We start from the raw sequence: 14,126 nt of genomic DNA, 5'->3' as shown, positions 1-14,126 counted from the left end.
ACCATCATACCAGGTAGCTAACCTATGCAAGCGTGGGGCAACACGATTTGCTGTGGTGTCGCGACATTTCGTTGCAGGAAACATTCGCTGACAGCTGCGTTTCCTTTGGTCACCTGCAGGAATGCTAGACACGTTGGACCAGGCGACGGGCGTCGTTCTGGAAGCTCTTTACGAGAATGGAATGCTAGAAAACTGCCTCATCGTCTTCTCTAGCGACAACGGCGCTGACATTGCGGGCGGGGGTTCGAATTGGCCTTTGCGCGGCGTAAAGCAAACCCTATGGGAGGGCGGAGTGCGCCTGCCGGCGTTTGTGTGGTCCCCCCTCTTGGGAGCAAGAGGCCGCGTCTCCTGGGACCTGATGCACTTCGTGGACTGGTTGCCCACACTTTACCACATGGCCGGTAAGCACGTTCCTCATTTCCTGAAATGGTCAAGCAAGTTGGTCCGGCACAATGTGTGTATACAACTGGTACAGACATATCTAAACGAGACCACGAAAATGTGGAAGTAAACGCGGAACTTTGTTTCTGAAATCCCGGATAACTAGGCGACTCATTTGTAGATATGAGTTGAAGCAGTTGCTTTGTAAGTATGCCACAACAACGCTATTACCTTGCCCTCATAAATAAAATACTACAATTTGTAGGATCGTGTTCGCTTCAATCTCGCGTTTAATTCTATATCCAAGGTACCTTTTATGGCGTAGAATCCTTTGACTAGCGCTTAACAACAACGCTTTCGCATTCACAACTTACAAAAAGTCCTTGAGTGTTCTCGGGCTCCTTTTGTAGGGGTGGGGTAATGGGGATTTTGGTCTAGGACATTAACAGCAGCAGCAGTATCATCATCATCAGCCTGGTTGAGTCCACTGAATCTCGAAGGCCTAACCCTCCCAAAGATCCCCAGCCACGTCTGTCAAGTGCTAGCCGAGTCCACCCTTTGCCCCCTAATTTTCGCAGTTCATCCCTCCGTCGAGTCCTTGTGCCGACCCCTATTGCGTTTGCGGTCTATTGGCAGCCACTCCGTTAAACAGACGGTCCACCGGTTGTCCCCCACGTGCATGACGTACCCCGCCCATGCCCATTTCCTTCGCGTAATTTGAATTAGAATGTTCTTCACGCGAGCCTGTTCCCTAACCCACTCGGCTGCTGTCTAACCCTGAGTGTGACCCCTAGCATTCTTTCTTCTATAGTCCGTTTCCTTTAAAGCCGTTTAGTGAGACCCCAAGTTTCTGCACCATACGTCGTTACCGGAAGAACGCATTGATTGTGTACCAGCTTGTTAAGTGACGGAGGAAGCTTACTATTCAGGATATAAAAATTTCTACCGGAAACAGCCCACCCTATCCTTATGCTGCACTCAATTTCCTTTTCATGATTGGGATCAGCACTGATGACTTGCCCGAGATAGACGTAATTACTCACTCTTTCCAAGGTTTCGTCTTGAAGTCGCGTTCCTCGGCATGCTTATAGAACATAACCTTTGCTTTTTTTTAGTTTATTTTTAATCCTGTAACTAAACTTTCGGAGCACAATTGACGAAACGTGTTTTGTAATTTCCGACTTAGCGAGACAATGTCGCCTGCAAATCTTCGGTGGCTCAGATATTCCTTATTAATTCGCACCCCTGTTTTCCTCCACTTAAGATTTCTGAACTCACCCTCCAGCACGGCTGTTGCGGAGATATTGGGTTCCTTTGCCGGCCATCCTTTCGAATAGGAAATTTGCGAGTTTTTTGATGGAGCAGTATAGTTCCCGCGCATCCCTCGTATATATCTTGCAAGATATATATACTCGCAGACTATGAATTTTCGACTTCATGACCGCGTAGGGCCATAATTACAGCTGAAGTGGGTCAAATGCTTTTTCATAATCTGTAAATGTCACGTGGAAGGGTTTTTATACTGAACATTTTTCGATTACCTCGTTAATAGCATAAACATGAACTAAAGTTGAGAAACCTTTTTATACAACCGGCCTGTTCCATTGGCTGTTGGAAGTCTAATACCTGTGCTACACGGCAACTTTCGATTGGCAGCTGAACGCTCACCTTCAAGTGCGCCCTATGTATTTACAATGGGACACTCGATAGACAATTGGTTCAAAGCCCTTCGGAAGGCCTTTGAAACGGCCGTGTAGCACAGGTATAAGACTGAACTTATGCGATTGAGAATTACTTGAGAATGCGAGGTTGAGAAATCCAAACATGCACCGCTGTTTGGACATTCTGCTCGCCACGCGCGTGTATGGCGCACCGTCTGGGGGTCCGTGGTGATGGGAGTGGCTTGAGTCCGGGTTATGGCTATCGCGATCGCAGTCTTAAACTGATGCTCGGGATAAGGCCAGTGGGGCTAGCGACAACTGCACTTGTCATGTTGTCGCGCAGGTAGTGACTGACTAGGCTCTGGAGGCGGCTGGTGGGGGTTCACATTTCTCGGCACGCCACGCTGGATTTGCGGCGTGTTACCCGCAAACACGGAGGAAGAAAATTTTATAGGAGGCGAAGCGGCCCACTGCGGCTGGTAAGGGCGAGCGACCAGATAACGCCCCCATGAAAACCGAGAGGACGACAAATCTTTGTAGCTGCGATGGCTAAGAAGAGGGTAGCGGCACTTGATGGACCAAATGATAGCGGCCACACTTCATTCCAGTTCTACGCAGTGAAATGCCGATTGCGGCTGCCGCGAAGTTTCTCCTCCCATGGCAGCTGCCGCTGGCTTAAGCTAGGGTACAGTGATATGTTTTAGTTCACTGTAGCTAGGGCGAGCGCTTGTGACGTTATCTGGCTGCCCTAGGAGACGTCGTTCCCCTCCTGTCTTGTTCTTACTCCGTGGCCGCAAACACGGTAGGGCCACTTGGTGCCTCAATAGAGAGTTTTAGCAGTCCGTCTGTTCCGTTGGTTACGGTGTTACCGGGTTTACCGGGACCCGTCTGCGCCTGCGCGCGTGGAAGAGCGAGGAGGAAGGGCGAGGAGGCGTGGACATGGCGAAGGCGGACCCGCGGAACTAATCCCCCTACCGTGACGAATGCCCGAGTGCCCACACGGGTCCCGGTCAACACGCTAACTATACGTACCAGACGGAACGGACGGACTGCTAAAACTCTCTAATGTCAGTTGATTACGGTGCGCTCCGCCCGCCTTTCTGTGCGCCCATGCATCCCCGAAGGCTATAGGCCTCGAGCTTTGCGATCGCTGCGCCGCCTGCCGCCGCTCCTCCGCGGCGTTGACGGGATTTGCGCTGCGTGGCTGATAGGGCCGCGTGCAGTGTTTAGGTTCTGTTTCGCTTCTTTTCGCCTTTCCGCGCCCTGAAAAAAACTTGTTATGGTGACGTCTATAGGCAAAGAGTACGTTTAGGTCACTTAAAAAGCAGCTGTGTCTTCGTAGAGTACGCGATCGCCTGCAAGAGCTACCCGGAGACGCGGTGGACGCGGTGCTGCGCGCTTCGTCGGCGCTCTTCCGGGCTTCGGCGACGGTAGCAACATATCAGCCCTGTCACCTCCAAAACATCAGGCACAAATAAATTCTACTGTCGCCTCGTTTAGACCTGATACTGGCACAATGAGAGGTTGGCTTCATTTTACAGCGTGGACAACGAATGCGGCTTCGTTTCGAATATATACGTCGCAGAAAAATGTGTTTCGGGGATGTGATTACCCAATCCCGGACAATAACTTATGCCTTTTATAAGCATATTCCAAGCCTAGTATATAATAAGTATATATAAGTATATTCCAAGCCTAGCTGTGCGTCGTTAAATATGTACCCACACACCAAGGCAAGTTAATGAAACCACAGAAAAATAAATGTTGTGCAAGTGCGGAATTAAGAAACATAATGCTCTAACGGAAATAAAAAAAAACAGTGCAGCTTCTGACATGCTAAAGACGTTCGTCGAAACTTACGCCAGGTAGGGTTCACTAGACCAACTATACGCGAAATGCACTGCTATTTCGCGAGACATCGGTAGGGGGGGGGGGGGGGGGGGAGGTCGCTGTGTACAAATGCGGAGCGGAATCAAGCAATGAACGTTTTAGTAATCACCCACACACAAATCTTGCGTTCACTTTCCTTTTGTTTTTCTCCTTCTACGAACAGCTGATCATACGGCGGCCGCATTTTTGGAAGTATACAGGGTAGGCTGTTCAACAAGCGATGAGAGGTGTCGTAGGAAAAGAGTGGTATGTGATAAGGCCCCCTGATTTCAGTTTACGCTTTATTCTGCTGGCTCCCTGTGCCATATGGCGATATTTCGAAGAAGCATTAGTCGCGGACGCGGATTATATTCTAAGCCCGTCTCCGCGCTGCTCGCAGAGGAGCAGATGAATGTTTGCGGGCGCTCACCTCACGACAAGACGGCTTTGTCGTGTGCTGATCCCAGAGTATAATTATGCATTGTCCATTGTACTTTTGTTGAATATTACCGAAATTAACACAGACAGCCTTGTAAATGGTGGTGATCAATATCTGAGGTATAATATTGGCAAACGCAACTGGCGTGCTGTTAGGTATGAGTGCCCCGCTGATTATGTAAGCGCACAAAACCAATTTAAATCGCTGTGTATAGCCGTAGCATGAACAGCTGAGGAACCAGTGGTTACGGAGACACTGCTAGTAAATTCAGGTCAGAGTAACTACAATCGGCTCCATCACACGCCGGTTCCGCGCCGCTGGCCTGTGACACGTACCTGGCGCTTATACAGACCGAATATACCACACTAAGATCGCGTCAGAAACATTTACACTCTCGTAAACACGCCTCATTTGCGAACAGAGTGACTGCGTCACATTAACATGGATTTCAAACACCCGCACACGGTAAATCTCAGTCGTGGACGTGCCGCAAAAGCAGCGGCGGCCCTTGGGAGCCCGACGCCGACTCCCGCGCCTGCTTTCGAAACGGGCCGCTAGGGGGATTTCAGTGGCGCCCCTACAGGCCGCGCTCGAGGCGTATACCTACCACTTATAGACAGTTCGTACCGCGGAAATGCCGTTGTTTTCCGGCTTTCGTACGCCATCGCGAAACGCAAGGGCATTTTTTCACTTCAGTGAGCGAAGGAGGGCGGAGGCCTTCCCCGAGCAGGGCTCCGTCGCCTCCGTCGTGCGAGGTATGTGGTGGTCGAGCAGCCAGCAAACGTTGCGGCCTTGGTTAGGACGACAAGAAGCCGCAGGCAAACTTAACTGGATTACTCCATTGAGGGAGATGAGCCGAATCAAATACAAGTACAATACCTTTCCGGCGAGGTTACAGTACGACTCGAGCAGAAGGACAGCATTGATCGACGAATAATCTTTTGCGCTGGGGGCCCCGTATTTATGCCGAAAGCGCAAATGGTCAAACAACACTCCTCCTGCTTTTGCACACGGTGCGAACATTGTACAGACACACAACAGTCTTTCCAGAGTACGTGAGGGGTCGGTAGTGGCGGCACACGCTTAAGGTCCCTAAAATTACTAACGTAGCGCCAACTGCTCCCTCCTTCTCCGCTGCCCTCCTCTTTTTTCTCTCCCCTCACCCGCGGCGCCGCGGTCCCTTTAACTCCGCGGCGGGGCCGCCATATTTGTTGGCTTCCTCAGAACAGACGCCCTCGCCACGCTTCAGGCCGCTCGCTGCAGTTTTTCGTGCAGTTTGCTCTTGTTATCGCGCCGCAATCGCTCTTTGGTATCATTAATAGTATTTCTAGAGCCCCGTTTTTCCAACACGCATTAAGTGAGGCTGTTTTGTTGTATATTTTTGTCTAGAAGGGGATATTTGCGGGGTGGATGCCGCGGGCGCATACGGACAGCGGGGTGTTTGTTTACGTGTGCGGTATGCTCAGGATAGTTTGTGAACGCGAAAGGATCGAACGTGGACGTTTCAAAGTGCTCTGTTACAGTAATTCCGTTCTTGCATTTGCGTGATTAAGTTGTGGTCGTGCAAGCGCTGCACAGACGGCTTGCGCATGGTTCGCGGTGACCTTGGTTCGCGACAGTTCGGGCGCTGCGCTGACTTTTTTGCGTTCGCGTTTTTTGCTTTAGTTGTAGATCATTAGGCAGCGCTCAGTATGCGCCCCGCCTTAGCTACTGAAATTCATGCCACCTTTATTCCGTGCACTTTCCGGTGCTTTGACGCTGTTGCAAAATATATGTCACCTTCACGTCGTTATAGGCTGCTGTCAGGGTCAAAGTTCTCGCGTCTCCTCGTTGGCCTCGCCCATGACGGCTGTACTTTTCGCAGTGCGTCCATGGCATAGCAATGTTCGTGCGATTGGCGTTCACAATTACTTCGAGTAAGGCCCTGTCGGGCATATCTGGAAAAGGCTGGCACAAAGAACGCGTAATTAAAGAATGCGCTCAGCTTACAATTAGCTGTAGTGCCCAGTTCTATAATAACTACCGTATTCCAAGGCCAGAAGCGCGCTAAGCGCAATTGTGAATCCTTTTTATGCTGTACAGCTAACATTGATTCATGTGTGGGCTTTGATAAATTACAGCTTGCTACAGCCGAGCTGGCCGTGACTGCACTGACCTTATTCGAGCAGCCGAAGGCACAACAACTCGGCATCGCGAAACTACATAAAGTGACGCTGACGCAACACTTGTTTGAAACGAGCAGCTGACTTCAGAATGCCCTGCATGTGGAGCCCTCGCCACCCTTTCCCACATCTTTTGGGGGTGCCCGAAAGATACCTTTCCCCTAATTTCCTCTGATGAGCAGTGGGAGGAGGCGCTGGGGAGCTCAGACCTAGAGGTGCAAACCTGCTTGGTCACCAGAGCTGCCGATGTCGCCGCCCGGCACAAGCCAGCGGCCACAACCGTCCCCTGAGCCACATGAAGCTCAATAAAAATGTTTTTTCTCTCTCTCTCTCTCTTCGGTTGTTATCGGTTGTTATACGCTGGCGGCTTCGATAAGGCCTGCTCCGAGGCAGCTGAGCCTAAAACGGCGAATTTAAATGGACAGTGGCGGCGAAGAGAAGAAAAAACAAACAACGCGGGGACGAGGTACTCCGTCACTGGCCGTTGGCCAATGGCGCGCGACGTTCGCCAGCGAAAAAGAAAATGGCAAAAAACGAAGGAGGAAAGGAGCGCGGGCGAGGGCGAAAGGCGGCGAGATCTAAAGATGGCGCTACCCTAGTAATTTCGCACGCTGAGTCTGAGGGAGGGGAGAGTGGAGATCTCCGCTGCGGCGTCCGCTACGCGGGGTCAGGTCTCAACTTGCAGATCCGTTGGCTGTCGCTGAAAGCTTGTGTCACCGACAGAGAGGCGCCCACGCGGAAGGCGCACGTGGTGGTAGGTTCTGCCACAACGCACAAGAGTGCTGCACAAAGCTTGCAGCACAGCGGCGCGTTGAATCGTCCCTAATATACCTTTTTGCTCCGCCTGTTTGATTTAAATGCTCATACGTCACAGAAAATATTTCATTCTTGTTATGAAATCTAGGAAGGATGCACCCTTACGTTTTTTTTTTCTGAACTCAAAATCTCTCTTTGATAAAGGGTGCCAGGAGAAAAGATACAACCTAACCGAAATTATTTACAACATATCGGAAGGGTTCAAGATGATTTTTAAACACCTGAATTGCGGATAAAGGGCTTTCTTTTTTCCCGAAACTATAGAGAGACAGAGTGTGTGCTCGTGTGCGTGTGTGCGCGTGTGTGCATGCGTGCGTGCGTGTGAGCCAGTATTTTGCAGCAAACCAGAGATAGGAGAAGGAATGTGTCATTGTCATCTTCATCATTCTGTTGACGCCTGCTGCAGGGCGACGGCCTGTCTCACACTTCCGACCACTTAGTTCTTCCGTCCATATAATTGATTTGTAGCCCCAAATCAACTTTTTTTTCTCAGGTGTTACATGTCTCGCCTACAGATACACAACCACAGATGTAGTTCTTAGCGGAAACGTCCTCGCGGCGAATAAATTTTGAAACGTTCGCAGCGCTGGGCGCGGTCCAGCTGCCGATGTAGAGCTGTTGGGAAAAATAGCGGCAAAATCAATCGCTGTTAACGAGTCAGGTCTTCGTTTTGCTTTCCTCCCCGTCGTGGAACTGCTTTCTTGACATGTTGGAATTTCACCGACTAGCACAAGCGTTGACGTGTTTCATTGCTCGGCAACTGAGCCACCGTAATTAAAAGTTCCGTTCCATCTGTTTTTCGCGGTGGATAATTTTCTGTTACTCTGCTATTTTCAGGAGGGAACACTGACGACCTCGGCCCCATCGACGGTGTCAGCCAGTGGGAGACGCTGTCCACGGGTGCGCCTTCGAAGAGACAGGAACTCTTACTCGGCTTCAATGTGCTCAACAGTGCCGGTGCATACAGAAGCGGCAGGTTCGATTTAATAGATGTTGTCGCGCGGTAGTCAAAGCAGGAACGGATACGTAAATAGCAACACTAACGCAAAGGAACGAAAAATCAGGGGGAATATCTTTGTGATACGTCCTAGAGCGACAGCTGTTGCGGTATGCCTATGCGATCGTCACGATTCTCCAAGGGCATTTTATACTGCAGTTTGTACAGTCATCGGTTTAAAACGTATTTTCCTGGGTTATACGGCTCTAGCTCCAGGAAGTTATTGGACTTGCGATGTTTGATCAATCCATGTGTGTACATGTGTCGTGTTCGTGGGCGGCATGGGTGCGAGTCAGGAGTGGCGTACATTCTTGGTGCTATTATTTAAAGTTGCGGTTAATTCTATAAGCCGCGATGAATTTTTGTTTCGCTTTTCAGGTCTTAAAGCCAACGGAGACTTGAATCTAAACCCACAATTATAAGTTGTCATCAGAGAAGACACTTTCCGCTGTTTACAACCCCTTTTCAGTCTTGAGAATACGAGCGTAAAGTAAGCTGAGCACTCCTCGCGACTACCCTGTTTCATCGATTTTTAAAATTTCTCTACACCGCTTGCCATACCTTCAGCGCCGATACCAGGGCTTTTTCAATAGTCAGCGTTCAGCGTCAGCGTTCCGCAGAAGCTGAAACGTTCCCATTCATATTACGTATTACATATCGGGACACGTCGTGGTGAAACGTGGGTGCGCGATTGAGGTCTTTTATGCACAGGGGTCGGCAAAGTGCCGCCTGCAAAGTGAATTTAGCTCGTCAGCACAAATATGTCTCACAAGAAGAATGCTACCAATTGCATCAGCATATGGAGAATCGTGGCAGATGAATTATGCGCTATGTTCCTCAACACTGAATTAGTATTTCTATAGGGCGGGTGGCAAACCAGCACTTTTTATTCTTCAAGTAATTGAGTAACCTTCCAGCATTCAGGATGACCGTGGGATATAAGCTGTGTAGATGTTATTTGACCAATCAGTGTCAACGTTTTTTGCACTCACTGGTTTAACGCTATGGGTGCCTCTCACATTGCAATTATTGCTTTCGTATATTTGCCCCACTTGAGGCTCCGTGTTCCCGTGCATGAGCCGTCGACTTCTGTGGCTCTATACCTGCCAGGTACAAGCTGGTGGTGAGCCCTAGTGACGGCAGCTGGGACGAGTTCAGGGAGGAGCCGCCGGGGAACGTGTCCCTGGCCATCGACCTGGACCAACTGATGGCCGACTCGGCCGTGGCTCAGACTTTGGCGAAGTTCTACAACACGGGGACGCCTCCCGCTGCGAAGCCAGAGTGGAGGCAGTACGCTTCCATCTGCTGCGGCTCGGAGCTGGGGAGCAACTTCAGGACCGCGGACTCCCCCTACTTATTCGACGTCGTCAGCGACCCTTGCGAAACGAAGAACCTTGCAAGCGAGCGGAGCGACGTGAGTGTCTAACTGGCAACCGTTCATTGCTCCGTATACAGGGCTGTTGTGGTTGCGCAGTGCATCATCATCATTACCGTAATCGTCGTCGCCGTCGTCACCTTGGTTGTTGTTGTTGTTAGGTCAAGCTTAGGCCGATTTTCTCCTCACGCAAATTTGGCATGAAAATTATGCCGTACAGGTAGAACAAACATACCGGTATTTCCAATTTTACTCCGCGAAACATGGCGTACGCATAAATATCTCGAATGTGGCTAATGCGTTGCTTAATCCGAAAGCCAATGCACTCAATTTAAACAATCATCTTTTGTCACAAAGACTATTTTGTTTGTCCAAGGATTTGCCAATAGCCCGAACGGGCATCGACGTAAGAAAAGCACGTATGATGTTGAATGAAGGCAGTCATGTGGTGTCATCGATTCTGGGCAAAGGCTACACATCCTTCTTTGGGATGGATTTTATAGTCGGCCGTAGCCCACGTAAAATCGCTATGAATTATCTTTCTTTCTTGTCAAGGTCACGTCAGTGGACCACGGGCTGGACAACTTTGGAATGACAGCAGTGCTTTTCCGTTCAATGACTTTGCGTTCTGTGCGTGTTTAGGAATTTCTGTGGAAAGTCAAATACCGGCGAGCACCGATATTTCGATAGCTGTTCCGAGTATACTGCAGATTGCGGTAACGCCAGCCAAGACTGAAAGGGTCCCAGTTGCCACTTCTGCCTATGCCTCCATCCCGATGTGAAACTAAACACCGCACACAGCAGGCACATCACAAAAGGGAGGAGCTTTGCTCCGGTCCTCACTGTCTAGCATGCGTAATCACGTGAACGGCAATTAAACTTCGCAGTTAGATATCTCGGAGTACGGACGCGCTAGAAGAATTCTGCCAAATGAAACTGCGTGCCTGCTTACTGCCGCCACTAAAAAGTTAATTATTTAATTTTAGTTAATTAAGCCAACGACATCAATAGTTACCACCTCATCCTGTGTTCCCCTGGGCGCACAACCTCACTGTAGAGGTGGTCCTCACGCACATCTAAGCGCTTAATTAAAAAAAAAAAAAAACTTGCCGACTTAACTTTGATCACCCTGTATATCTTAATTTATTATTCTTGTGCACTTATGAAAGGCCTTTTACCTGTTGCGGCGGCGCAGTGGCTAAGGCGTTGTGCTGCTGAGCACGAGGTCGCGGGTTCGATTCCCGGCCGCGGCGGCTGCTTTTCTGATGGAGGCGAAAAGCAAAAACGCCCGTGTGTACGAAATTGCGGCGCACGTTAAAGATCCCCATGTGGTCTATATTAATCCGGAGGCCTCCACTACAGCCCGCCTCATCGCCTGCGTTGCGTCAGCGCGTTCAACCCTACAATCAATCAATCAATCAATCAATCAATCAATCAATCAATCAAGGCCTTCACAAGTTTTTGGCGCAAGCAGATCTTAGAAAGAGGCTACTAAAAATAGTTAATCATGCCACATCCGATGTATTGTGTGTGTGTGTTGTGCGTGTGCGCGTGCGTGCGTGTGTGTGTGTGTGTGTGTGTGTGTGTGTGTGTGTGTGTGTGTGTGTGTGAGAGAGAGAGAGAGTGTGAGATAGAGAGAGAGAGGGAGAGAGAAACTTTAATAAAGACCAGCGAGGTTAGCCGAGCCGTTGCGCTGGATTGCGACGCTAGATGATAGAAGAAAAAGAGAAAGAAAGCAAAAAAAAAGAAAAAAAAAACTATAAAATGAAAAGATGTCATTCGATGCGCCCAAAATTTTCCATCACAAAACCCTGTCCAGTTCTGTGCTCCGAAGAAACTCCAAGAGAGCTTTGATTGCACGTGCAGCCTGACTTGGACCCGACCAAGGTCCCAAAACAGCCCTCAGTTCAAGTCCCGCACCAAGCTGCCTGCACGAAGATGTATCTTTTACAAGTACTTGGAAAACATCACGTGCTAACGTAAATAACTTACTACTACTAAAAAAAAAACCTAAGACTGCTCTGAATATGTCCAATGATAGTGGGCGTCATTACTTGGGTTTCTCTTAGGCAAGAAGGTTAAAAAAACGAGAAAACCTGAATTGAGAAACACCAACAGCACAAATGTTGTTGACAGCCACCCAGTAAAATCTATCAGCGTTAGCAAAAGTTTTCATGGCAACAGCAGAAATTCCGAATCTTCGTGTATAGGCTTGTTAAGTTAGGTTATGAAGAGTCCTCGATACACTGTAGGAAAATGATCTAGCTACAAACTACGAAACTTCCCTTATTTGTTTTTTTGTTTATCCTGAACCTGGCCGCCACGGCTATTGTTTCTTTGCTGACTTGTACGTATTGGAAGTTTGGACGCAGTTATGGCAACAGCTGTCTGTTCCGCAGCTTGTGGCCACTATGCGAGAGAAACTCTTTGCCGTCGCCTCCATCACGGTGCCCGCAGCCGAGGATATCTTGGAGCCTGATTCGACTCCCGAGTGCAACAACTGCGTCTGGGGACCACGGGAAGCCTCCAGCTGCGACGAACCTCTGACGTGCTGCTGCGGCGATACACCGGGCGGGCAAAATACTTCAACTGGAAGCCCGTGTCCCGTCTCAATGTTTAATGCGGCCAGGGACCACCGCACAGCTTTTCTATGGGTTTCGGTGCTTTGTGGTGCTGCCTGCATCTTATGGCGGTAGCCGGCGTGTTCCTTCGTCCCAAAAGAGCTCTCCTATGCTAATTTTCAGACCGGCGAGGGATCTAGGACGGAGACATAATTATCACAGCAGGCGCCTTTCTACGAACCGTTCGCGAACCTATGTTTTTGTGGGTCCGCCAAAGCCTACCTGCCCTATAGGCGCATCTGTTCGGAAAGCGACGTGTGGTCGCTAGCCCACGCAGCTGTTCGTCGCAGGTGTTATGGTGCGGCGAGATCGCGCAAACTTGAGGCTGCAACAAAGAACACTTTCCTCTTAACAATCTCTGCAGAAGTTCCGAAGACAATCCCTAAAATCGGTAATAAGCCATGCACGCATATAGCTTGTTCAGTATTTTTCTCTTTATGCATGATGCTGAATAAAGTGAAAGGGGCTATTGAAGGAAAGTGGTCCCTCAGATGCTACGATGGCTTTCAGAGAATTAAACACGTCGTTTTCTTACATTTGAAGTATATTAGTATGCTGACAGTAAAAGTGTTCTGCTGCCTAATTTATTTACCGCTAGAAATCAAGCAATCTCAATATACGAATGTTATTAACGTTCCTATAAGATGCTACAAAGGTGATATAACGTTGCTATGCTATAAGTTGGGTGAGTTGGTAGTAGTTCGTGGTTGGGCAAAGCAGCAGGAAAAAAAACGAAGACTGGGTAAAATAAAATAGACTACACCTCCGTTTTGTACCCCGAGCATGAACTGATGCTAGCAATGCACAGCTCTTCGGAGCTGCACTCCATTTGAGCATTGGTAGTATAATGATCCAACTCGCTAGTGCCGAAAGTGCACTGCCTGTCCTTTCCTTGGACTGTAGCCAAGTCATCGGCAATTAAAGCGCCTAAAGTATTTTGATGGGCTGTTCCGGCACTGCCGGGAAGAAAATAGGTGACCGGTAAAAAGCGCAAAGGCTCATGGATTCGTCGTCTGCTACCGCCACTTCCGCCGTACGCGGGCGGTACGGCGGCTTTCACGCACGCGTGTTGTTTATTTGTCACAGAGTGCGTACCTTTCAGAGGAGCCCCTAGTATGATTAATCGTTGTTATTCATTGAATTCGCGATGCATGAGCTTTTTTTTCTCGGTGGAAACACATAAACAACACGCACACACGCGCGTGAAAGCCGCCGGCGTACGGGAGGCCAGGAGAGCTGTCGAACCGGAAGTGGCGGGGCTCCGCGGGAGCAGACAGTGTACCCATGAGGCTTTGCGATTTTTACCGGTCACCTATGCCACTACGCATTCCGTTTACTGAACTATCCACGGTGACGCATAGTGGTTTCTTTGCATATTTCTGGCCAATCAAATACTACCCACCGGCTAAGATCGGTGTAGTTTAGCAACACTGTGCAAAACAACCGAGATGGCCGGAACATGTCGGTTTGCGGATAAACGATATATATATATATATATCCTTCTAGCCACCATAGATAAACTTTCCCTTGCTCCTGGGCTGACCCTTTTTTTTTTCGTGGCAGTGTCTTATCGCGGTGTTTCGTTGAGGCAGAGGGCATTGCACTCGGCGATGATGCACTTGAATCATCCGCAGCGGCTTCAAGAACGGCACCGACGACAAAAAAAAAAAAAAAGACTGCCCTGAAATCGCCATTGGCTGAGAGCAGGCGTTTGAGGGATCTGAGAGGTAGTATAGAATTTTGAGCCAGAAGTTGCAGAGGAGAACGCACATGCGCAAGAGTGCTGTTTGAGAGGGGCAATCACG

At 49.3% G+C, this 14,126-nt stretch overlaps 1 protein-coding gene across 2 annotated transcripts in view; it reads left to right on the top strand.

Moving 5' to 3' along the window:
• The window catches only part of LOC144143246 (arylsulfatase B-like), a 47,213-nt gene extending 34,039 nt beyond the window's left edge, over positions 1 to 13,174 (top strand). For both annotated transcript variants that reach the window (XM_077675031.1, XM_077675034.1), the window contains 4 exons: positions 120 to 401; positions 8,166 to 8,304; positions 9,436 to 9,739; positions 12,100 to 13,174. In XM_077675031.1, coding sequence (XP_077531157.1) covers positions 120 to 401; positions 8,166 to 8,304; positions 9,436 to 9,739; positions 12,100 to 12,396 — 1,022 coding nt within the window. In that variant the 3' untranslated portion in view covers positions 12,397 to 13,174. The remainder of the gene's footprint in view (positions 1 to 119; positions 402 to 8,165; positions 8,305 to 9,435; positions 9,740 to 12,099) is intronic.
• Positions 13,175 to 14,126: the final 952 nt, after the last annotated feature.

The sequence above is a fragment of the Haemaphysalis longicornis genome, unplaced genomic scaffold, assembly GCF_048455015.1.
Source record: "Haemaphysalis longicornis isolate Haplotype H1 unplaced genomic scaffold, Haemaphysalis longicornis Haplotype H1 scaffold_1, whole genome shotgun sequence".
Lineage (NCBI taxonomy): Eukaryota > Metazoa > Arthropoda > Arachnida > Ixodida > Ixodidae > Haemaphysalis > Haemaphysalis longicornis.
This window is presented reverse-complemented; position numbering and strand designations above follow the sequence as displayed.